The sequence below is a fragment of the Centroberyx gerrardi genome, chromosome 15 (assembly GCF_048128805.1).
Source record: "Centroberyx gerrardi isolate f3 chromosome 15, fCenGer3.hap1.cur.20231027, whole genome shotgun sequence".
Taxonomy (NCBI): Eukaryota; Metazoa; Chordata; class Actinopteri; order Beryciformes; family Berycidae; genus Centroberyx; species Centroberyx gerrardi.
The window spans coordinates 14,013,962-14,037,866 of NC_136011.1; the positions used below are offsets into that span (position 1 = coordinate 14,013,962).

A 23,905-nucleotide genomic window follows, 5' to 3' on the forward strand; every position below is an offset into this window, starting at 1 on the left:
AATATAATAGTTTGCCTTTTGTTCCCCAGGGTCATCTTACTATCGCTTAAACCCAATGGCGGGGTTGATAATGGAATCCAGCGCTGTAAATTAGGGATTGTAAACAAATTATTCCCCTCCTAATCCGATTACCACATTCCTATTATTAAATCTGAACATGAATCCACCGCAGTATGCAGGGATATTAAACTTACATTATTATTAGAAAATAAATTTCCTTTCTGTTGTAGTGTTGTTGCCCCCCTTTTTGTAAAGTGTCAATGGGCCTCCCCCGCATTAAGAGCACGCGGCAAATTGAGATTAATGGAGCAATTATAGCCCATTCAGAGACGGGGGGGGCGCGACTTCTAGCTGGAAGGTGCAGGGGTGAGATAAGTCCATTGGCTGTATTGTTGTCCTGCCACTAAACTGTTGTCCTTTCTTTATGCCGAATGAATGCATGTGTTTTGTTTGGCTGTTGACATCATTTATACCTCCCGTACAATAGGATGGATGCTGAGCACATGCAGACTGACTCTAACCTCCATTCACACATCATGATTAATGCCTGCGAGAACCGAGTCCTAATCGAATCTGATGTTGTCAAACAATCACTAAATAGGGAAATAAACGACTTCATCATAGCTCCCTCTCTCTCGGGCAGCACAACTGTCAGTGGGAAGTCATTAAAATATGATAATGAAAAATTGCTCAATTAAATGTTGTTATAGGCAATGACCTTCATTCAATTAAGATACAAGAACTTGGTTATATGTTCTCAGCTGTGCGGATGGTGAAGTTTTCGGATAAGTCGCGGACTGTGGGAAGTTAATGGGGCAGACCGCCAGCTTGACACATTCAAACGCATCTTTATATACTAGACCAAACAGAGCTGTTTTTATATTATTTTTGACGGGCTTGTTAATACCATACAAATACTAGATAGTTATATATAGGTCAATTTGTTTGTTTTAAGGTTGCACTTGTTCATTAGTACATATGCTCAAAAGGTTATACACAGGTTATTGTTGCTATAAGCATAAGAAATGAAGAAAAATCATATGAGATCAACAGAAAAAATAGTTAAGAGAAATAACAGAATGACATGCATATAAAGGTGCTTTCAGTAAAGAACATAATGGAATGCAATTTGTCAACAATGCTGGCATCCTGTGTCAGACAACACAGTACTTTCCAAATTCAAATTTAACTTATTTTCTTCCTCTGCCTCTTTGTCCTCCTCTGCACCCTTGTTTCCTCCTCCACCTCCGGCCCTCCTTTCCTTTCCTTTCCTTTCCTTTTTTTTTAAATGCAGGTTTGGTTTCAGAACCGCAGAGCAAAGTGGAGGAAGACGGAACGAGGGAGCACAGACCCTGACGGAGGGAAAGAACAGATGAGCGAAGGCACTCCTCCATCTCGCAGCATCAACTCTCAGTCTCCCGTGGACCAGAGCAGAAAACAGAAAGAACCACTGGAAATGCAGCAGAGGTGAGAAAAGATAGACAGCTGATAGTAGTTTATCCTTCTGTTAGAGAAGCTTGTGACTGGAAGGTTGCCGGTCCAGATCTGCAGATTGGTGGGTCTGTGATGGAAGTAAATAAGAAGAAATCTCCTGTCCATCAACGACTACCTTTTGAAGTGTGCTTGAGCCAGGCACTTAATCCCCCAAACTGTGTGTGTGTGTGTGTGCGTGCGTGCATGTGTGGGTGTGTGTGTGTGTGTGTTTGGGTGTAACCACAACAATCCACTGATATTAATCTCCCAGATCATTGCTGTAGATTACAATATGTCCTTAACAGATTTTTCTAATTAAACAAAGTTTGGATAAGAAATAAACATGGTGATAATAGTCAGCCATAGATAAAACCAGCTCCATAGTGCACAATTATAAAGTTCCAAAATTGTCATAGAATTTTTATAAAAGATATGAAAGGTGCATAAAGCAGATAATTTATCCATATGAACATGTTATTGGAGGATGAGATCTCTGTGTTCTCTTTTGCTTCAGTATCAACCGGACAGTGGGTCCCGGTGGTCCGTTCTTCCCATCTTGTATACCTGGCACCCTCCTCAACTCTGCCACCTATGCCCAAGCCCTATCGCAGGTCGCCACACTCAAAGGTAAAACTGCTTATGATTCTCATTAAGTGGAGGATAGTGATGATAATGATGATGATATTGAAAATCATATTTCCAGTCCCTGGAGTTTTCTGCAACTCTTCCATTGTGTTTCAGGAGGCGGCTTGTGCTCCTGCTGCGTTCCTGACCCCATGGGCTTGTCCTTCCTGCCGCCCTACGGTTGCCAGGGCAACCGCACAGCCAGCGTGGCCGCCCTGCGCATGAAGGCCCGCGAGCACTCGGAGGCCGTGCTGCAGTCCGCCAACCTGCTGGGGGCGGCGCCCGGGCCGGGAGTGGGCGTCCTGTCCGGAGTGGGAGTGACCGGGGTAGCGAGGCCGCCTGTGGGTCCTGCCATTGAGGTTCCAGGAGCTGTGGGAAGAGGGGGGGACAGCTCCAGTCCCAGCCCGGCCGCCAAGGCCCCGGTGTTGGGCAACAGTCCTGACAAACACCCTCACTGCTCCAAGGAACCGCTGGAGAAGAAGTGAGGCGCTGGACAAAATGGCCAACGTGGATATACTGATACTCTAAGTCTGTGTGATCGTGCCTGTTATTACTACTCTACCCTACTCTGGTCCTAAGCAACTAAGCACAACTACTGACTGATCCAGAAACAGCCTGGGAAGACGCATTGTTGCTGATATCATAATGTATGGATGCAACCATTAAAATATTTATTTGACTGTAAAATAATATTGTTTGTGAGAAATGCTGAATATTTGGGGCCGTGCCGTCCCCTTAAAAGCACAAGTGTGGTTTTGGAACTATATCTTTCTTCATGCACTCTTGGACACTGTTTGATGGACAAACATAGAAACTGCGTGCGTGAAACAAAGACTTCCTGTTTGATAATGTGAATTCAAGTAATCCTGGTACAATTTCTCTCTTTCTCATAAAGAGGACAGAGGTTCACATTGTGAATGTTAATGCATGTAAAACCGTAAGTGTAGTACCGATGGTAGGACATTCAGGATTTCATAGGAGTTTGGCAATAGTGTTTATGCCATCAGGTCACTAATGGGCTCTCAAACAATCGTCTCATTTTTCACTCTTTTTATTTGACAGTGAAAGTGCACTTTAATATTAATCAGCCATTTTCAATGTAAATGTGTACACGTGCCAGAATACAGTATGTTCATGTGTGATCCCCAGGCAGGCTGAAGCAGAGTCGGTGACAGAGCAGTGGTGTCCCTTTCACTCTGTTAGCACATCTGTAGCGCCAGCAGACAGGGAACACTCTGGTCCTGTTGTGACATGTTCTTTAAAACAATTAAAGATGTAGTCGCTCATGTTCCTCTCCTGTTGCCTCTCGCTCCAGCCATCTGTTCTGATACATTATTTATCAGCTTCCCTTAAAGCCGGGAGAGGAGAGCAATCGTGACTCTTATTATTTATTTACTTTTAGGAACGCTCTCTCTCTCCTCTCTCTCTCTCTCTCTCTCTCTCTCTCTCTCTCTCTCTCTCTCTTTCTCCCTCTCTCTCTGTTTCTCCCACTGAGCATCACACTTTTTTAATAAACCCCATTAAACATGATGCATGCTATTTATTAATGTTGAATTTGCATTTAAAATATATCATCTTTCATCACCTCAGGGCTCTTCATACAGTAGTTTATCATGGGCAATACATTTATTTATTTATTCATTAATTCCTAAATATCTCTTCCTTCAGCTATCCTCACTAGAATGACTCTTGAATAAAGGATCAGCTGATCAGATTGAGAATACTTAACCGCAGCGCGCACAACCAGTAGTCGGGCTGATTCAATTTGCGTCCTTGAGGATTTTCAGGAAATTACTTTTGATAGTCAATAACACAATTAAGTAAACTACACACACATTATCATGAATAATTGATAAGAAATTATGTATTACCACGAAGTACTGGTTCAATAATTGATGAGGCGACACCCTGGTGACATAGAGGAGGGAGATAATGTCAGAAGTCGTGCCTGGTGGTACACAGAGTACTGAACACTCACATCCTCTCGTTTTCTTTCTCTCTCCTTTCACACCATCATGTTGTGCATGCTGTAAATACCCCACCAATATACTAATAAAGTGAGCTTTTCACTGACGGAGTCACCCTCCTGTGACATTAACATTTTTTAAGATGTCCTGTGACTTTTCCTCTTTATTGGAGTGCCATTGTACTCTTACATACTAATACCACACACCATCCATACAAATAAATGAGCACTTTCAAGATGAAATTTTCAAAAGTTAGCTAAAAGAAAGTTTTAAAATTTAATCTCAACATAGCACCTATTCTGAGCTGTTGTCATTTATTTTGTTTAATACATTTGGTGGGCCTATTATATAGTAGGTATTCTACTGTATCTGCTTGTGCTCCAAAATATATTACTAAAAACATCATCTCCTAATATAATGATTTTGCTTTAAGTGCATGAGAGAGCTCCAGAGCAAAGATGTTAAGCCCCATGACATGGCAGCTAACGATAACACAATATCCTTATACAAATCAGCTCCTTTTCCAAAAATGCACCAATATGAGCGACGGACTCCAGCCAACTCATACAAAAGATGTAGAAAACACATTCAATCTCTCCAAAATTGAATACAGTAGTTTTGGAATTTAATCATTAGCCAAAACAAAGGATGCTGAAGTTATAATGACTCCGATCATCATTAAGTTCTGCATGGTGCCCCTAATTCACTGCTTTAATATTTCATAAACAAGTCAAGTTGGTGTTGACATTCAGCTGTGCATGTGGCATCATTGATAATTTTCTGTCACCTAAAAAAAGTCCTGAGGCGGTTTTGTGGAGCATTGTTATATCAAATTAGCTGGAGAGCGGCCAGAAAAGCAGACAAACATGGTGAATACGGGGGACAGCAGTTGAACTCTGTTCTTACAGTGCAGTTAATGGGCTTCTTTTGTTGCAGTAATGAAATATTTTGCAGGGATGTGGGGAAATATGTCCTGAAACAGGGAGGCGTAGCACACACACACACACACACACACACACACACACACACACACACACACACACACAAAAAGAGACACAAGTTACAGCATGCTCAAGCATACACAAAACCGACATACATACAATGCTTTTCCTAAACACTGGGTACCGGACATAGTATTTGTTATTCCTGGATCCAACTTCTTCTTAAGTCAGATATGAACATGGGTGCATTCAAGGCCGGGTCAGTGAAGGGCCAAAACACCCACTGTCATCACTGCTTTTAATTCCTGCATCAGAACTGATCAATAACCCAATCAATTAGAATCAATTAAGCTCATCTCTGAATGGAGATAATACAAACGAAGCATATCTTAATGCAGCGAGTAATGCGCCTGTCTGCTGTCTGCCACATAACCACAGCTTTGCTCCTCCTTACTCAGCATGGGGAAGAGCATCCTCAGCCTCTGTGATCAATGCTTACAGTCCTGAATAGGTTCACAACACAAAACACGGCCATGCAAACTTGTTGTGGTCAAATAGCACTGTGCAAAACTCAAGGGATGTCAAAAAGTATGGTGTTTGCAATACCAATGCCAACGCAACAGCATCACAAAGAACAAGCCAAGTGGAAGTGAACGTCTGTGCCTAGTGTGTCCACTAGAGGGCCTTGGTGAGCAGGAAACCTTTCCAAGGCTTAACCCAACAGGGCTTCATTTCAAACCTTAGTGGGAGAATCAAGCACCATATTACATCATAGTTGTTTTTGGATAAACATGTACACTGAGTAATTTTGCCAAAGGATGAAAACAGGGTGTTTTTTTTTTTTAATTAACTAAACTTTAAAGGCCTAACATATGTGGCACAACAGGATAGTATTGGAGCAAGTTGATAATTCTGTGTGAGGATGTTTGAAATTAGTGAAATTAAGCCCTTGTATATGTAAAATACATTTAGAGAGGGATGACACTGGTTGATAAGAGTCTAGTGGTGGATGAGAAGAGCATGCGGGGGAAGGTGGAGCTATAAGTCATGGGGGAGGTTGTTTATAACGGCGGAAAAAGATCGGTTAGAAGGGGATGATCTCAGCCTTTCCCAAAGTTTAGTAAGTTGTACGTAAAGCAAGTGTGTATGTGCACGCGCGCGTGTGTGTGTGTGCGTGTGTGTGGGCACATGGGAGGGCGTGCGTCTCCATTAGAGTCCATGTGTGTGTGTCCATCATCCAGCCAGGCCGGCCCTGCACCCGCCAAGAATCCCAGGGAACTATCTGCTACAGCAATCTCCTATTATAGCAGTGGGCTGTAGGGGGGCGGGGGGTAAAAGGGGAGGTCTGATTCCTCCTCCTTCCTCTGCCTTATGGCCTTTTCTGCCAAGGGGTAAGCGAGGCTGTAGCCAGGGAGATCAGGCCTCCAGTTCAAGTCTAACTGGAGAGTGTAAAATCCATGTTGAAATGAACACCACAGATTAAAGAAGAAAGCTATTTGGTCTGGCACAGGGAAAGAAATGAATGAGAAAATGGCCCAAATCTGGCAAAGGCTTACCTGTTGCTTAGTCTTAAACACAAAGTGCATAATGATCTTAGTCACTACCAAACTCCAGTCTAATCTATGGTGGTGATAGTAGGGTAGAGGATGGGCGGTGACTAAGAGCCACTTGTTGACACTCCGTATAGTGCTTGTCAGGTCTGTTTAACGAAGAGGGTGGCACTCCAGCATGAGGCAATGAGTTATTTATGTCTCCTGGAGAGGCACCCAACCTTGACCCCCCCCCACACCCACGATAATAACAGATCCATTGGAAATAAGGTTTTCTGTCTTCGTTTAGACCTCTACAACCGCTTCAGCCAGTTCTAACGTTTTCATGGGTGCTGACAGTTAGCTTTAGCTGCTAATGGTCAACAGTTAGCTGTCCAGATTTATAAATAGTTGAGAGGCTGTTTGTTTCATCCATCTGACACTCGACACCGAAGGATCTCGCAGATTCGCATGCTAGCTCAAGCCCTCATTCTGTCCCCCATGGTGGACACTCTCTCTGGGACAACTCCTCTATTTCTGTCTGGTCTCCGGCCCTGAGTCCCGGTGCCTGCCTCTAGTCGGATGCTCAAAGGCCTGAGAGTGGACTATATAGAGTTTTTTTTTTTGCTTTGGATTCTTGTCAATAGGAAGAGACAGAGCTGCCAGAAGGCTTGTGTGCAGTGACAGGGCAGGAGCGGCTTGACAATAAGGCCTTTCTGGGGAGAGAGAGCTTTTTGAGGAGTTACAAAAAAAACCTCCACATTGACTATGGAATATAAGACTGGAAGGTAAGACAGACCAAGAGTTCACTGTGAATGCATTCTTGTTCATAAAGGAAGATGTAGAATTGAAGAAAGAATACATGGCATTCATGCATACATTCTCGTTTTCTACCAGTTTTATTTTGTAGGGTGAACTTTTCATGCAGTTATATGACAAAATTCCCCACTGTGATCTCCTAAGGCTAATACACATTCACTTATCACAGGTATTGTGCAGTATTTTATCCCAGTGACAGTATTTTATTTTATTCCACTGACAGTAACTGATATTTATAAACATTTCGTCATATCCATTCTGCTGTTAGTGGCGATGGCTTTGCGGCTGTTCAGTCTAGCTTTGGACCAGAGACCTCTCTGAAACGAGGCCTCCTTGGTGTCAGGTTTTAGAGTTGGAGGCCCTTCATTGGACAAAAATAAACTTGCCACATGCAAGGATGAACAGAAATCACCCTGACAGTTTGACATATAAGATTATTGGCACAGAAAAAAGGGACTCAAATTATGGACTGTTACCGTATCAGTGCATGATTTTGACTGCAGGTACAGTTTGATGTTGTGCTGGATGACTGTATACTGGACGACTGTATACTGACATGCAGTATTTGTTTCTTTCTCCAACAAAATTTGTACTTTGGGCCATGCGGGCCATGTGTGCCAAATATCCATCCATGTTTACTGTGCATTGAAAGGATCAGCTATACAGTGGGTCACATAGGGTTAAAAATGAGATTGTCTCTGTGTAAATCCAACAGAAGATGATAAAAGTCAGTGTAACTATAAAATGGGAAAAGCTGCTGTTTGTTTTCTGTCAAAGGAGAAAGGTGCTGCATGACAAATATTCTTTAAAATCCTTTCATTTTTACACTAGTTTGGTGTGTTGTTGATGAAGCCTGGTAGTACAGCAGTGTGCAGCTGATGTTCTGTAGATGCATATGAGATGGACGGCTCCCAGGTCAGGAGGTATTAATGGACCACTAGATATTCTGGGCAAGGTGAAGGCTGCCTGGCAGCTGCAGTAAATTTAACCAGAACATACCCATGACGTTGCCTTATGTTGCCTCTCAATGTACAAACTTTACACTGTAGCAAATAAGTGTTTCTAACAACTAAAATGTCAATAAGTTTTATTGAAATAGCAGAGTAGATACACAACAGTTTAAGTGGGAGATAAGCAATCTCTCTGCCCAGGGTGGAACTAACAAATTGCAATTACTGTACTGTTGATACTGTAATTGAGTAGCTTTTTTTTGTGTATTTGTGTAAGTAGTTTTTTAAATTAGTATTTTACTAAAGTATATTTTGACTTGAGTGTTATTCCTTGCTAAATTTTATATCACATTTGTTGCAGAGTACAAATTTTGAAGTCTCTCCATAAGCATTGCACCAGAAACTAGCCAACTTATGAGTGATGAGGGAGGGAAACAAGGTTAGGGAAAGTCAGTGAGTGTTAACTGATCCAGAGCACCTCCTCAGCCCTCAACCATGGCCTTGAGCATTTTAGATTTACAGTTCTTAAAAAACTGATTATGTTTGTGAAGGGAGATGTCTGTACAGAAACCATCTCTAAATTGATGATTTATACTTGTAAAGTTTTTTTTTTGTAACTCAGTAAGTATACTCTGAATACATTTTAAATGAGGTACTTTTAATTGTTTCTTAAGTAGATTTTTACACCAGTAATTTTACTCTCAGCTAAGTAACGGCTCTTCTACTTCAGGATATTTTGGTACACTTTCCACCTGCTCTCTCCATGCTTGTAAAACTGGCTGGAAGATTAGTTTCCAATGCAATATCACAGTCTGCCTGGTCCTAAGCAGACACTTTGACTCTTTGACCCAAAGAACTAAAGCAGCTGGGAGGTCTAGCTCGTGAGGCCTCTTAGAAAGATATACTGCCAGTGCTAACACAGTTGATATTGAATCCGCACTTCTTTTCTAAGATCGTCTAAGCCCTTGAATGTTATTAAACTGATGTTAATCTTTAGTTATACATATATCCAAATGAAATCTAATGATGATTTACCAATGATGATGATTGAACACGTAAGAATCCTTTCAGCTCACTATTATAGGCACATGTTGTGGGGATGTGTGTGTGCGTGTGTGTGTGTGTGATCATCTGAGTTTGTATGGGAAGCGTCCCTCCTTTCCTAAAATAACTCACGTGAGGCTGGGTTCTGTTTTTACTGTGCCTAGCAACAGGATAGTTTTATTCCCAACATGTCCCTGAAGGTCAGTGTGATTGAGTGGGAGGATTTACAGGGCTGTTTTCAGAACCGCATACAGTACATTGCTGCTTAATGCACAGGAAAAAGATTCTTATAAAGGCCAGCAATCACTAAAATTAAAAACACCACAAGAAATCACCCTTGAGGGTAGCAATTTTTTAAAAGGCCAAGCACATCCTAGGCGCTGGATTCTTTCCCATATTAAGACTAAATGATAACTTCATATGAAAGAATATAACTTCCAATTTATCAAAACACAAATACATCACCCACCACATGAAAACACCACATCAAACTGCTTTGTTTAGTGATAGATTGTTATGCCTAGATGTGTGACAGTGATGATCATGTCCAGACTAATTCTCCTTTCTCTTCTCCTGCAGGAAAGTAAGGAATTCCATGACTTTTTTGGACAGAGAACAACTCAAATGCACAATGTCTTAGGAGCTACCGGTGGTCAAACATCCTGACAGGGGGTCCCAAATCCTGAAAGTTCCACTGGCAGAGAGTGTGTGTAATTTTGAGGTCTGTGTGAGTATGTTTGTATGAATGACTGAGCAACTGAGCAGAAGAATGAACTCTTTGTGAGTGAGCCTGCATCATGACTTCAGTGGAGAAGCGCCACTCAGGGCGAAGGAGTGGCGGACATCGAAAGCACAGCGATGGCGGCTACAGTGACACCTCCAGTGGTGGGTCCTTTCTGGATGAGACGGATCGTGAGGTCAGCAATTTGACCGACCGAGCATTCAGGAGCCTCTGCATTGGAGATGAGGCTGTTTATAATGACTCGGACCTCTGCGCCTCTTCCCCCTCCGCCCAGAGAGAGAGACAGCAGGCCTTTAGCAAAAGTGGCCAGGACAGGGACAAGGAGGACAGCGAGAGGGAGGAACTTAAGAGAGCTGCCCATGAGAGCTTCAGCCTCAGGGTGCAGCAGTATGGACAGGACTGGATCCATGGGGGAATATATGGGGCGGAGACCGGGGCGGATCCACAGTGGGGCGTCTATGGGGAGGGAAGGACAGAAGGGAGGGTTTCTGCCACATTCCAGCCTTCATTTGTGGAAATGTCGCAGCAAGAGAAATCTCTGAAGGAAGAACATCTGTCCTTCCTTAGTAACGGAGCCACAGAGTTGAGTTCACAGCAACGCAGGAGCCGCTCCAGAGTCTCTTCTCTTATCAAGGCTTTTAACTCTGAGGGCTACAGAGATGGAGTGGGGGCGGATGGTAAACTCAGGGAGTGGAGTAATGAGACAAGCTGGGACAAATCAGCTCTGATGAGCATCCAGAGGGAACTCTCTGAATTCTCCTCAGCATACCACCAAAACTTTAACAGTGGCCCTTTCCCCTCAGCTGGCCCCTTCTCGTCTCAAGATAACAGCTTCTACTCCTCTGAAGTAGCTACTGCAATGGCTCACATGAATTCTACATCTTCTTTTATGAGATCTTCCCACAGTAAACACAGCATGTCAACACAGGTCAGCTCTAACTCTAACTTCTTTATACACAGTGAATTTAGCCCCTTCAAGGTGTGGAGGGACCATAACAGGTTTCCCTTCCAACAAGGAGAAGTCTCAGGGTTTATGCCCCGTTCAGAGTTCCCTAAATGGTATGAGACCCCTATGTACAAGGAGCTATCGCTAGGGGCCCAACCACAGGGTCCCTCCATGTTTGATGAGAGAGGGGTTAGACCTCAGAGGAAAACCCTTGCGCCAGTGGCTCCTCCACCTCCTCCCCCTCCTCCACGCTCCACCTCAACGTCCACAATGCTGCACAAAGCCTCTGCTGTGGAGAAGCGCTGTGAGTCAGAGTTGGCAGGACATTATCCCAACTGGAAACGGACACAGAGCCTGGGAAGTAACAGGCTCCCATCACAACGGCCATCAACTGTCTCACCTACCATTGAGATGTCTCGACGTGTCCGAGACACTCTCAGCTCCTTCAGTGGCCTCCAGCAGAAGCTCACAATGATGACATCAGAGCAAAACATTACAATGGAGATGACAGCAAATCAGCAGGGTGTACTACATAGTAGTTTAATACCCTTTGGCAACAACAATACCGCAGTAACAGTGCCACAAAATGCTGTCAGCAGTAACACTAGCACAACTCCCTTTAACATCAGCCAGCTGCTAACACCTGTAATCCATACACATCAAGAAACAGAGACATCAGAAGTCCAGCAGTATGCAGTTTCACCCCTAACTGTGGAACACCCCCCTGTACGGGCTGAGAGCAGGGGAGCAACACCTGATGTTAGGATGTCCAGCTACAAATCCAGGGCTACGAGCCTCCTCTTCAACCTCAAAGACAACAGGAAGAGAGTGAAAAGCACCTACAGTCCTACCAAATTTAAAGGCTTGGACATAATGGACAAACACAAACAGCCCTCTAACCAGGATGTCAATGAGCCCAGAGACACCGTGATAGATATCCCTGATTTCCCAGACCCAGATGTCCAAATTCCCCAGGTGATTGTACAGGAGGAACCCAGCATGACAGATGCCGCGTCACATCAACTTTTACAAGCGCATCATAGCCCTGGACTGCCATTTACGGCATTAACTTCCCAACCTACAACAGCACATATAGGCCAAAATTCAGAGTACACTTCAAGTGATTACCTGACAGCTCAGATGCAAGGTGAGATGGTTCATCATACTGGGTTCAGTGGCCTCATACAGGAAAATTACACTAGCAATCAGCTGGCTAATGGACAGAATCTCTATGAGGACTTATCATCATTTACTCCCTATAAGCAAGGCCAGATTGATAAAATAGAAACCCTGGCGGGTGATGTGTACAGGCAGACAAACTCAGGTGTCCCGAATACACTGTCCATGGTTACTTCGCCTCACCCTAAACTTAATCTAAGCCCTAAACCATCCTATTCAACTATGGACACGCCCAGATTAAATACTGACTACACCAATCAAAAAAGAGAATATCTAATAAGTAAGACAAAGACTGCGCAGGATTTCAGTGAATCATCAGGGGGGGTATTTGCAAAAGTGGATAGATATGAACAAGTCAAAGAGAACAAATATGGTTACAGTGATGTATCCTCCCAGGAAAGGTGGAGACAGCAGCTTTGTGTCAGTAACACAAGCAGCCAAGACACAGAGATGCTCGGTCTGAAAGCACCTTTCTCTCCATGGAAAGGAGGAGAGATACCTGCTTTAACAGAGAAAGACCAATATGCACAGTCTTTCCAAAGAGCAGCTATGATAAAGGATGAATTCCACTCACCTAGAGACAAATACGGGGGAGAAAACAAGTGGAATATAAGTAAAGAACAAGAGAACACAGAGTTGAGGGGGAGTTTGGCTGTAGGAACCTCTTCACATCCACAACAGGCTGTGTTCCACAATCCCTATCACACATTGGTCAATCCTAACCTGTCAAACCAACTGCAGCAATATGCTCCACTTAGTACTGACTCTGTGCTCAGAGACGCTCCAGCCAATGGAAAACAGCAATCCGGAACATTAAAGGACAAATACGAACTTCAAAACTACTATGGACACAATGAAGAACATGAAATGAAAGAGAATTATCTGATGCAGAATTATCTTCCACATAGAAGTACAGAGCAAGAATACAGAAAACAACAGACATTTTATTCAAATGAAGACATCGCTTTCACGCAACAAGAAACTGCTCAGAGAAAACAATATATGCCATTGCTCAATGAGAATGAAGTGCCAAGATTCCAACAAAAAGAGGCTAAACAACAGTATGACCACAATATGCAGAGCAATTCATTATCTAGCCCTGACAAATCATCTGCCCCTACATTGGCAAATCAGGTGAAAGATAGACAATATCTTGAGGTGACAGCTGAACAGGCCAGGGCAGAACAGATACAAGCAGAGCATGCCCAAGCAGAGCTGGCTAAAGCACAGCATGCAGATTTGGGTCAAGTGGCACAGCCCAAAGCAGAGTCGGCTAGACCAGAGTTAATTATAGCAGGTCAGACTGGTATAGAGGAAGTCAAAGCAGAACAGGCCAAAACAGAATTGACAGAGCAGGATCGGGCAAAACAGACAGAAGTAGAGCATGTAAAGGCTGAGGAGGCCAATATTAAAGCAGAACATGAGCAGAGAAGGGAAAAACAGGCAGAACGGGCCAGAGAAGAACAGACAAAAGCAGAGCAAACCAGAGAACAGGAGGTAAAAGTAGAGCAAAAAAACAAAACAGAGAAAGCAAGAGCAGAACACACCAGAGGAGAGCAGGGTGAGAAGGCCAGAGTAGAACAAGCTGAAGCGGAGAGGATAAAAGAAGAACATATCAAAGTTGAACTAGCGATGGCTGAGCGGGCAGGGAGGGCCAAAGCAGAGCAAGCTCAAGCTGAACAGACCAGACGAGAAAGGATAAGAGCAGAGCAAGCTGAAGCAGAGCGGATAAGAGCAGAACAAGCTGAAGCAGAGCGGTTAAGAGCAGAACAAGCTGAAGCAGAGCGGATAAGAGCAGAACAAGCTGAAGCAGAGCGGTTAAGAGCAAAACAAGCTGAAGCAGAGCGGATAAAAGCAGAACAAGCTGAAGCAGAGCGGATAAGAGCAAAACAAGCTGAAGCACAGCGGTTAAGAGCAGAACAAGCTGAAGCACAGCAGATAAAAGCAGAACAAGCTGAAGCAGAGCGGATAAAAGCAGAACAAGCTGAAGCAGAGCGGATAAAAGCAGAACAAGCTGAAGCACAACGGTTAAGAGCAAAACAAGCTGAAGCAGAGCGGATAAAAGCAGAACAAGCTGAAGCACAGCGGTTAAGAGCAAAACAAGCTGAAGCAGAGCGGATAAAAGCAGAACAAGCTGAAGCACAGCGGATAAAAGCAGAACAAGCTGAAGCAGAGCGGATAAAAGCAGAACAAGCTGAAGCAGAGCGGATAAAAGCAGAACAAGCTGAAGCACAGCGGTTAAGAGCAAAACAAGCTGAAGCAGAGCGGATAAAAGCAGAACAAGCTGAAGCAGAGCGGATAAGAGCAGAACAAGCTGAAGCACAGCAGATAAAAGCAGAACAAGCTGAAGCAGAGCGGATAAAAGCAGAACAAGCTGAAGCAGAGCGGTTAAGAGCAGAACAAGCTGAAGCACAGCAGATAAAAGCAGAACAAGCTGAAGCAGAGCGGATAAGAGCAAAACAAGCTGAAGCAGAGCGGATAAGAGCAGAACAAATCAGAGCAGAAAGGATCAAAGCAGAGCAAGCTAAACTAGAACAGGCCAAACTAGAGCAGATGAAAGTGCAACAGGCCAAAGCAGAAGATAAGGCAAAGCTGGTTTCAGCGGGAAAGGTCAAAGCAGACCACATTCAAATAGAGGAAGTAAAAGAGAAAGTCAGGGCTGACCTAATTCAAGCAGGACAGGTCAGCGCAGAACGACCTAGAGCAGAGATAGCTAAAGCCGAGCAGGCAAAGGCGGAACAGGCCAAAGCGGAGTTAGCTAAAGCAGAGCTAGCTAAAATAGAGAAAATGAAAGAAGAGTCAGCTAAATCCAAAGCAAAACTATCAGAGACAGAGCAGGCCAAACATGAGCCAGATAAAGTTGAGCAAGTTAAAACAGAATTAGCTAAAGCTAAAGCAGAGTTGGCCAAAATAAAGGAGAAAATGAGAGGAGAGCAAAAACAAAAAGTCAGAAATACAGTCTTCACAAAGGAAGATGACACTACAAATAAAGATGTTCCTGCTAAAAATGAAGAGTGCAAAGAACATGATCAGGCAACACAAATGCATCAACAGAATGAAGACTCAGCTGTCAGCAAGAATAGAGTAAAAGCTAACAGAGGGGCTGATGATTATGATCATGTTAGAGAGAAATATGGTTTTAGTAATACAATTTCAACAAATAGAAGCAAACCATGCACTGCAGCCAATGTTTCTTCAAAGGATGACAGTCAAATGTCAGCTTTAGCTCTTGATAAAGTTGAAGAGACAATGAATAACAATAAATCAAAGGATGAAAGCAGCCCTATAAGCAGAGTTGCTACGGCTAAAACAGAAAATCAGGAGAGAGAAGTGAGCATTAAATATGATGAGGTCAAAGAAAACCAATATGTTTATAGTGAGTCATCCAAAGAATTCAAATTATCTAGTACAAATGATTTACCTCCACCTGTGAATAAAAGAACAAATAGTGAGACAGTTATTGATAAAGCAAAGGATGACAGGGTTATGAATGAAAATTCTGAAAAATGTGATCCTCTGAAACATAACATTGATGTTTCACTGCAAAGAAATTCTGATTATGCTAAACCCATCCCCCTTGAAAGGAAGCCCAAGCCAACTGAGCATAGTGTAGTTCCAGGTAAGGATACACATTATACCCCTCCCAGAGCTTTGTCTTACAAGGAGAGAGCTCAGACCAAGCAGGAGATATTGACTTCCAAAATAAAGGCTCATGCTGAAAAGGAGATTTCAGCAATTAAAGAAAAGGGTTTTGCTATACGAGATGGATTTTTACCCAAAAATACCACTAAGAGTCAGAGTAACAATGTAAGACAGAAACCACCATCACTGGAAGTCTCTAGCAGACATGAAAATACAATCTCCAATAATATTACGCCAAAGCAACAGATGGGGCCTTTGGGGATGAAGATGGAACCAGTCAAGTCTCTTTCACCTCCCAGCTCTGCTACAGCACCAGTCAAGTCTTCAACAACCACCAGTCAGTTAGACCACTCACTGAAACAAGTTCCCAAAGAACCACTGAAGAGCAATGACACTCTGATGCAACCACCCAGAGAACCAGAACGGGCTGAAAGTAATGCCAAGAGCATAGATGAAGGGTCGAAACACAGACTGAAGAAAGAGGAGCAATCTGGAATCAAGTCGACACAAAATAAAGAGCAGACTCCTAACAGCCTAGGAAAACAGGAAGCAAATCATGGAGAAAACTCTGAGAAACAGCAAGAGGGACTTAAAAGCAAAACAGCAATAAACACTGATCTGCTCAATGAGAAGAAAGTGGATCCATCACAGGCTAAAGCACAGGTCAAACCTGAAGGTTTAATGGTCAATGCGAATAAGATAGAAAGCTCCCAACTTGAAACTCAAGACAAGGCTGAGAGTAAAAGTGAAGCAGTTCCTGAAGATTCAGCACCTTCACTAAAACTTGTCTTTGGTCAGGGTGCGACCACTGTGGCTGATGACAGCTTGCAGATCATGGGAATAATGGTAACTGTAAGAGAGAGAAATCCATCAATGAACAATGGTCAGATGGACGAAAAAGCTCAAGAAGAAACTCAGGCAAAAGAGAAAGAGCACACTAATACTGAGACAATTGGTAACATTAAATGTCACCCCAGCTCAGGTCTTGATCTAAGCAAAGAAAATGACTCTTCAAAAGATGTTTCTGTTAGCATAGTAAAGGAAAAGGACAGAGTTGTACAGGAAGCACAACCTACAGCAAAGAATGATAAAACTGAAGTTGGTATAAATAATCATCCTGAAAATATGCAAGAAGAAACCTCAAATACAGAACCTCTAAAATGCAAGACACAAGTGATCAATGAGGAAAGGACCATTTTCCAGGAGGAAAGCTCTTCAATGAAAGAAAATTCCCAAAGCGAAACACGACTCCAAGACCCTCTGGCTGATAAAGATGAGTCCCCAACAGTGATTGAACCTGCTAAAAATAAAGTGTTGGCTGAAACTCAACCCCTCCTCTTCAAACATGGGATAATCACAAGAAAAGCTAAACACTACACAAATGAAAAGTTAAAAGAGAACTCAGCAATGAGCAACGTGCAAGTTGATATTGATGATAGAAAACCCCAAACACAACATATCAATGAGAAGTCTGTGGCCAAAGCGGCCACTACCAACTACCAGGAAAATTTCAACAGAGGTGATACTGAAAGTTTAATGAAGCATGATGTCCAACCATCAATGAAAGAAGATATGACAAAAAGTGTCATGAATCCATCCAAAAGCAGGAACATAGATGGAGGGAGTGCACCCCTACAGGTGGAAAAGACGCATGACTCGGCACCACCAGAGGTGAAGCCACACTACAAAGACAGTTCTCCTAACAGTTTAACTGGAAATGAGAACACATATGTATCTATAACAAATCAGCATACAGGGAAACATAGTGGAGACAACAGTCAAGTGGACGAAAATGTGCATATAGGCTGCATTGCCATCCGAGTTGTGCCAGGAGAAACTGAGAAAGACAACCAGAATGTGACAGGAAAACATACCACCATCAAAATTCCCACAACCAGTGTGAGTGCAGTAAATAAAAATAAACAAGTCGCAGTACCAAGTCCTGAAGAAAAAATGAGCACCTCAAAAGAAGAGGACCGAGCCAAACTCCTCACACCAGCAAGCAAAGACTCAAAACCAATAAAAGACAGTTTGGAAGCTCGATATATGTCACCCAGTGTGAGGCAGGGGGCCCATTCATTGAAAGTCAGTGATCAACACAACAGCGTGACCCCAACCAGTGAGAATACACAACTGGAAAATAGAAAGCCTGAAAAAGTAAAGACAGTTGGGGCCACAACGGATGAAACAAAGAGACAGCTAATGGAGGAAGACTACTTTCAATTGCAAGGGGTAATAGAAACAAACAGTGGACAATATAATGATAATGCAAATGTTGGAGGTATGTCAGATGCAGTATCAGAGAGAAAGGACATTGCAGGTTTACTTCCAGACAAGGCCTCTATCAGCAAGGAAACACACTTACAAGGGGAACCAAAAAGTGTTAGAAATGAAGCCTTTGTGTTGAATGAAGGTAAAAAGAGAACTGTGGAATCAAATTCGGCAAGTGATAGAAATGTGGATTTGAAAAGGATAAATAGGGAAGATAAGATGGTTTCAAAGCAGAGTGATGGCCCCACAGAGAGACAGAGCAATAAAAGTGAAAAGATGGAGGTAGGTCAAGCTATTCATATCAGAAAACATCGCACATCATCAAAGGAAAGACAGAGTACTAAGAATTTATATCCAACAAGGGATCATACAGTTAAGGAAAATGTTGACTACAAACCTGAAGTTAAACCTAAACCAAAAGAGAAGGTCTCCACTATACCTGAGATATCAGCCATTGCAGACTATGCCAGATTAAAAGTAATTGTTTCAGAGGACCGGCCAGACACAATTCAGGATCTCCCTCCCAGCAAAAAAGAGGGATTTATTCCAAGAATACAGACTCGTCATAGTAGACGCCCGGTGTTCACTACTGAGACACAAGACCTCTCTGTGAAACAGAAACCTTTGCCAAAAGAGACAGAGCTCAGCTCCAAAGTGAACAAAGAGCCCAAAGCCTTAGTATTTTCAACTATGGAGAAAGAACACAAAAGGACAGGGATGTTCAAACTGGGAGAGAAAGAGAGACAAGAGAATATGCTTCCAGATGTCAAAGCTAATGAAGGCGTCACAGACTCTGGGGCAATACATACACAAGATCTCAAAGAGAGCAGCAAGCCAACACCAGCACACCTTAAGAACCCAGGAAGTGGAGAACAAGAAGTGGCTGTAGCTGGTAACCAAAGACTCAGTCAACAAGGAGACCAAAGCATTTATCGGCCACACAATCCTCCCACCCAAGCACCAACCTCACTTTCCTCAATCAACAAGACAAGAAACACTTCTCTGTCACGACACCCAGCTCAACTTGACAACTCCATCCAAGTTGAAAGACCTAAAGAAGAATTGTTTCCCCCTAAAGCAGAAGGAATGCCACACATGGATAACAATTCTCATCCACAGCCCACTTTGGGGCAAATGTACAACTTGGAGGAAAGCAGAACAACTCAAAGAAAAGATGAGAAGATAGAAAAACAAAAATACAATGAGAGAGCTGCTAAAATTGAGGATGAGAGGATGAAAATACAGAGACAAGAAAGGCTAGCAACTCAGCGTGAAAAAGAAATTGTTGCAAAACAGAGAGAGGCCGAACGGAAAGCTGAGGAGGAAAGAAGAGCAAAACAGTTAGAGGAGAAAAGAGCAAAACAGAAAGCGGAAGAAATCAGAATAAAACAGATCAAAGAGGAGAGTAGAGCTGCTCTGGTTGAGGAGGAGAGGAGAGCCGCTCAGAGAGAAGAGGAGAGGAGAGCAAGAGAGAGAGAGGCCATAGCTCTTAAGATTGAGGAGAGGCGAGTAAAACAGAGAGAAGTGGAGCAGAGAGCAGAGGAGGAAAGAAAAGCAAAACAGCTAGAGCAAGAGAGAGCTGCTCGAGAAGAGGAGGAGAGGAGAGCAAAACTGAGAGAGGAGGAAAGGAGAATGAAAGAGATTGAGGAGGAGAAGAGAGCAAAACTGAGAGAGGAGGAAAGGAGAATGAAAGAGATTGAGGAGGAGAGGAGAGAAAAACAGAGAGACGAAGAGAGAGCTGCTCAAGAAGAGGAGCAGAGGAGAGCTGCTCAGATTGAGGAGAAACGGCGAGCCAAACAGAGAGAGGAGGAAAAGAGACTCGCTCTTATTGAGGAGCAAAGGAAAGCAAAACGGAGAGAGGAGGAGAGAGCTGCTCAAATTGCGGAGGAGAAAAGGATTAAAGAGATTGAGGAGCAGAAGAAAGAAAGACAGAGAAAAGAAGAATGGATGGCAGCTCAGAGAGAGGAGGAGGAGAGGAGAGCTGCTGAAAAAGAGGAAAAGAGAGCAAAACAAAGAGAACAACAGCACGCCAAAGAAATTGAGGAGAGAACAAGACAGCTTGAGGAGGAGCGCCGAGCAGCACAGAAAGAGGAGGAGAAGAGAGTTGCACGAGAGCGGATGCTAGCTCAACAAGAAGAGGAGAGCAGGGCTAAAGAGAGAGAAGAAGAAAAGGTAGCAGCCCAGAGAGAGGAAGAGAGAGCTTCTCTGAGGGAGGAGCAGAGAAGAGCAGCACAGAGGAAGGATGCTCTCCAATACTACGCCATCACCTCGACAGAGTCAGAGAGGAAACCCAGAGATAGACATCTACGCTCCCCTTTACCCTCCCAAAGAAGAGTGGACCCATCTGGCGTAGAGTCCACTGAGGACTCAGGATCCTACAGTAGGCCATCTGCCCCTCCATCTCCAGCTCCAGCTCTCCCCCGCTCCAACACCTCCTCTCCTGCTCTGGGAGCCAAGCCCACCATGTTCAGGGTGAAGGATAACACTATGAGAGGCTCCTCTTTCAAGTCAGTCAAACCACGCTTCCATAAGAACTTTGGAGAAGATTTCAGGGTCGGCTCGCCCCTGGAGAGCTGGAGGGGGTCCGAGAGAGGAGAGGAGGAGCAGGACAGAATGAGACGCAGTTCTGGAACCCCCATCCACCACGACACAGTCAGTGGGTTCAACAGACTTCCCACTGTCAAAGAATCGTTGACTCCTCAGCCAGCGTCTTCATCACAGGAGTACTCAGCCCCTCTCCCAGAATACAGGCCCTTCTCCAGGAGGAGCATAGCTTTGGATGAGGATGACTCTCGCTCTGTTATCAGCAATGTGTCAGAAGATGTGGAGAGTTTTGCCACCAGTGCCACAGACCTGGCAGACCTAAGGGGGTTGTACGACTATGAAAGGCCAGAGTCAGCCTGTAGTTTCAGCAGCGATGTGGCCCGGTCTTTGGGAAAGCCTCCAACCGTGCCCCCAAAGAGTGAGAAAGCCTTACGCAGGGCACAAAGGTTGACCACTCGGAGGATAAAGAAGGAGTTGTCTAAAGTTGTGGTGGACAGCCCTACTCCAGTGGAGAAACCAGTCCGCGCTGTCTCCAGTATTCCTTCCTCCCCCACTGAGCTACGCTCCTCCAGCCGCCATGCCCTGGCTTCCCCCCATTTCTCCGCTCCCGTCTCTCTCTCTCATGCCCCAACATTAGAGTCTAGTGTGCCCTCCTCCCACACAGAGATGCAGTCCTCTTACCGCTCTTTCCGTACCTCCTCTCATGCCACTGCCCCTGTCTCTCTCCCAGTTGCCTCCCCTCATGCCACTGCCCCCGTCTCTCTCCCAGTTGCCTCCCCTCATGCCACTGCCCCCGTCTCTCTCCCTGTTGCCTCCCCTCATGCCACTGCCCCCGTCTCTCTCCCTGTTGCCTCCCCTCATGCCACTGCCCCCGTCTCCCTCCCTGTTACACCCAAAACAGTTGCTAGTGTTCCCTCTTCTCCCACTCTGCACCACACCAGCCATCCAGCCCCAGTGACACAGTACCATGTAGAGTCAGGCTATGCCCAGTCCTTCCCACTGACCCAGCGTAAGGTGCTGCAGGACCTCGGGTCTGGTCAGTACTTTGTTGTGGACATGCCCGTTCAGGTGAAAACCAAGACTTTCTTTGACCCTGAGACTGGGAAGTACGTCCAGCTGAATGTGCGTCAGTCAGCCCAGAGTGGCTCTCGACCCCAGTCCCAGCCTGCTTATTCGCAGCCCCAGCTCCAACCCCAACCCCAAATGCAGGTCAAGCCACAGCAGCAGCCCCACTCCCAGGTCGCTCCAGCTGGCAAGCCTTATGTGCTGTATCAAGGCTACCAGGGTTATCCCCAAGGCTACCAGCCCGTGCCTGTCTCCTCCTTGCCCCCCCACAGGTCGTCCTCAGGATTGTCAGTCCCTGCCACACTCTCCCAGGACCCAGAGCCTGTCACGGAGAGCCAGAGCTGCGGATATCAAGAGAATGAGAGGGGACAGAACTCAGTTGGGCAAAGCTACAGCCCAGAGCAGACTCCGTACATGGACACGGCCCATGATACAGACAAAACATACAACGTACACACAGCTCACAACACACATGGCTCATACGAGTCATACCCAGAGCATGATACCAACAACCAGCTTGCAGGAAGCTCAGTGTATGAAAATGAAAACCCAGCCCACTCCAGGTTGCGGCCTCGTGATATAATAAGCATAAGTGAACTGGAGGACTTCATGGATGTGTCTGATTGGTAAGAACAGAGACTGATAGCTTTGAGTGGAAAGGGTGTAAATGAGACAAATAACTAATATGTCAGAGTATGTAGCACATTCACTGTAGCTAAATAAAGCATTTGATAAAATGAAAAGATACCCAAAGGCACAGTATGTATTGATTATTATATATTTTATTATATATAAGTGATATGGTTGTATATGTGACTTATTCAATTGAAAAAAGTCTCAGAATGTTTTTGGTTGTTAGTTACTTTTCATGAAGAAGTCCCTGTGACATGCTGTTAAATTGCTGCTGTTATATTTCACCATTTTGGAGATTCATTAGTGTTGAGCTTTTTATTGTGTTACAGAGAAGTTTACCATTCCATTTGATTTTTTGAATGTGAGACGCTAAGATCTTTTTTAGTGTATATGATCAGTATCTCATTGCCACCTAGTCCTAAATACATTATGAAACAGCAAACACTAACAGTATGTCTATAGTGTTCAATAGTTTGGTATCGGTGCTGCTATGTAAACACTGACAGGCCGGCTTAAGTTTTCATTCTCTTTTCTTGTTTGAGAAATCCTACTTTTGGCATTTTGTGATGCATGAAATATTGTTAAACCCATAGTGTCAAACAAAGATCTGCAGATGCTGTACACCATGGTTTGTCTATTCAACCACAATGTCAAAGTGAAAACGATGATGTGATTATTGCTGTTTTGTAGGTTTAATTTCATAACGTAGTCCATTTCTAAAGTTGGAAATTTGTGAGAAAGTTTCTGTGTTGCTGTGAAACAGAGTAGTGTGACATGGACGTATTCAGGCAATAAAAGCACACTCATTCAGCAAAACCTTTGTCAGTATAATGAATTTCAGAAGCACCTTGTAAAGGTTAAAAATAAAAAGAGAAAAAGAAAATACAAATGATTGTTGCTATTGGTTGATTTCATTTTTTTTTTATCAAAACAGTGTAATGAGTAGATGACAATATAATTTTACTGTCACCCGCATCCTGTTCTGACTCTTAAAATGTTTCCTGGGTCTGAACGCCACAAAATGAAGAGTCTCTTTACTCATAAACGCATAAAACAATTACAGATTCTTATTGAGAGAGAGCAATGATATGTCCTGAGAGGGTTCATAAACAGAAAAAGAGAGAACAACATTTTGTAGTTGCTGCTTGTGTGTGTGTTGCTGTATGAACTGATCCAATTGCTTAAATCATTGCTTACTATGCCTATGGGATCCGACGAGAGAAATGATAAAGTGTGAAAATGTCTTTCCCTTGATTTCCCTTGATTCACAAACCCGGATTAAATGTACACATCTGTGAATGTGAATGCTTGCATACTCCCCAGTTTCATAGTAGCCTCATGTATGTGATTGTTGATCCCCTCGAGAAGCAGTAGCCTGCTTTGACCACTGCAGGGCAGAGGAGAGCGGATCCTCGACCAGCTGGGGCAAAGACTCCAGCTGAAGGAGTATGTAAAGGAAAACTTGAGGGAAATCCCATGAAAAGTTGTAGGTGAGAAGACATGATACATTTCACAATTACAGGTGACTGTCATTCT

At 43.9% G+C, this 23,905-nt stretch overlaps 2 protein-coding genes across 2 annotated transcripts in view; both read left to right on the plus strand.

Moving 5' to 3' along the window:
• drgx (dorsal root ganglia homeobox) overlaps positions 1-3,458 on the plus strand; it is a 6,211-nt gene extending 2,753 nt beyond the window's left edge. The window contains exons 5-7 of the mRNA XM_071913618.2: positions 1,295-1,467; positions 1,988-2,100; positions 2,215-3,458. Of these exons, the coding sequence (XP_071769719.1) occupies positions 1,295-1,467; positions 1,988-2,100; positions 2,215-2,582 (654 nt within the window). The 3' untranslated portion in view covers positions 2,583-3,458. The remainder of the gene's footprint in view (positions 1-1,294; positions 1,468-1,987; positions 2,101-2,214) is intronic.
• Positions 3,459-10,144: 6,686 nt separating this feature from the next.
• c15h10orf71 (chromosome 15 C10orf71 homolog) lies at positions 10,145-22,471 on the plus strand. Its single transcript, XM_078288612.1, has 10 exons — positions 10,145-12,339; positions 12,523-12,671; positions 13,746-13,878; positions 14,917-15,228; positions 15,799-16,739; positions 17,613-17,755; positions 18,506-19,012; positions 19,646-20,230; positions 20,348-21,362; positions 21,441-22,471. The coding sequence occupies exons 1-10, from the start codon at positions 10,145-10,147 to the stop codon at positions 22,364-22,366; spliced, it is 6,906 nt and encodes a 2,301-aa protein (XP_078144738.1). The 3' UTR covers positions 22,367-22,471.
• Positions 22,472-23,905: the final 1,434 nt, after the last annotated feature.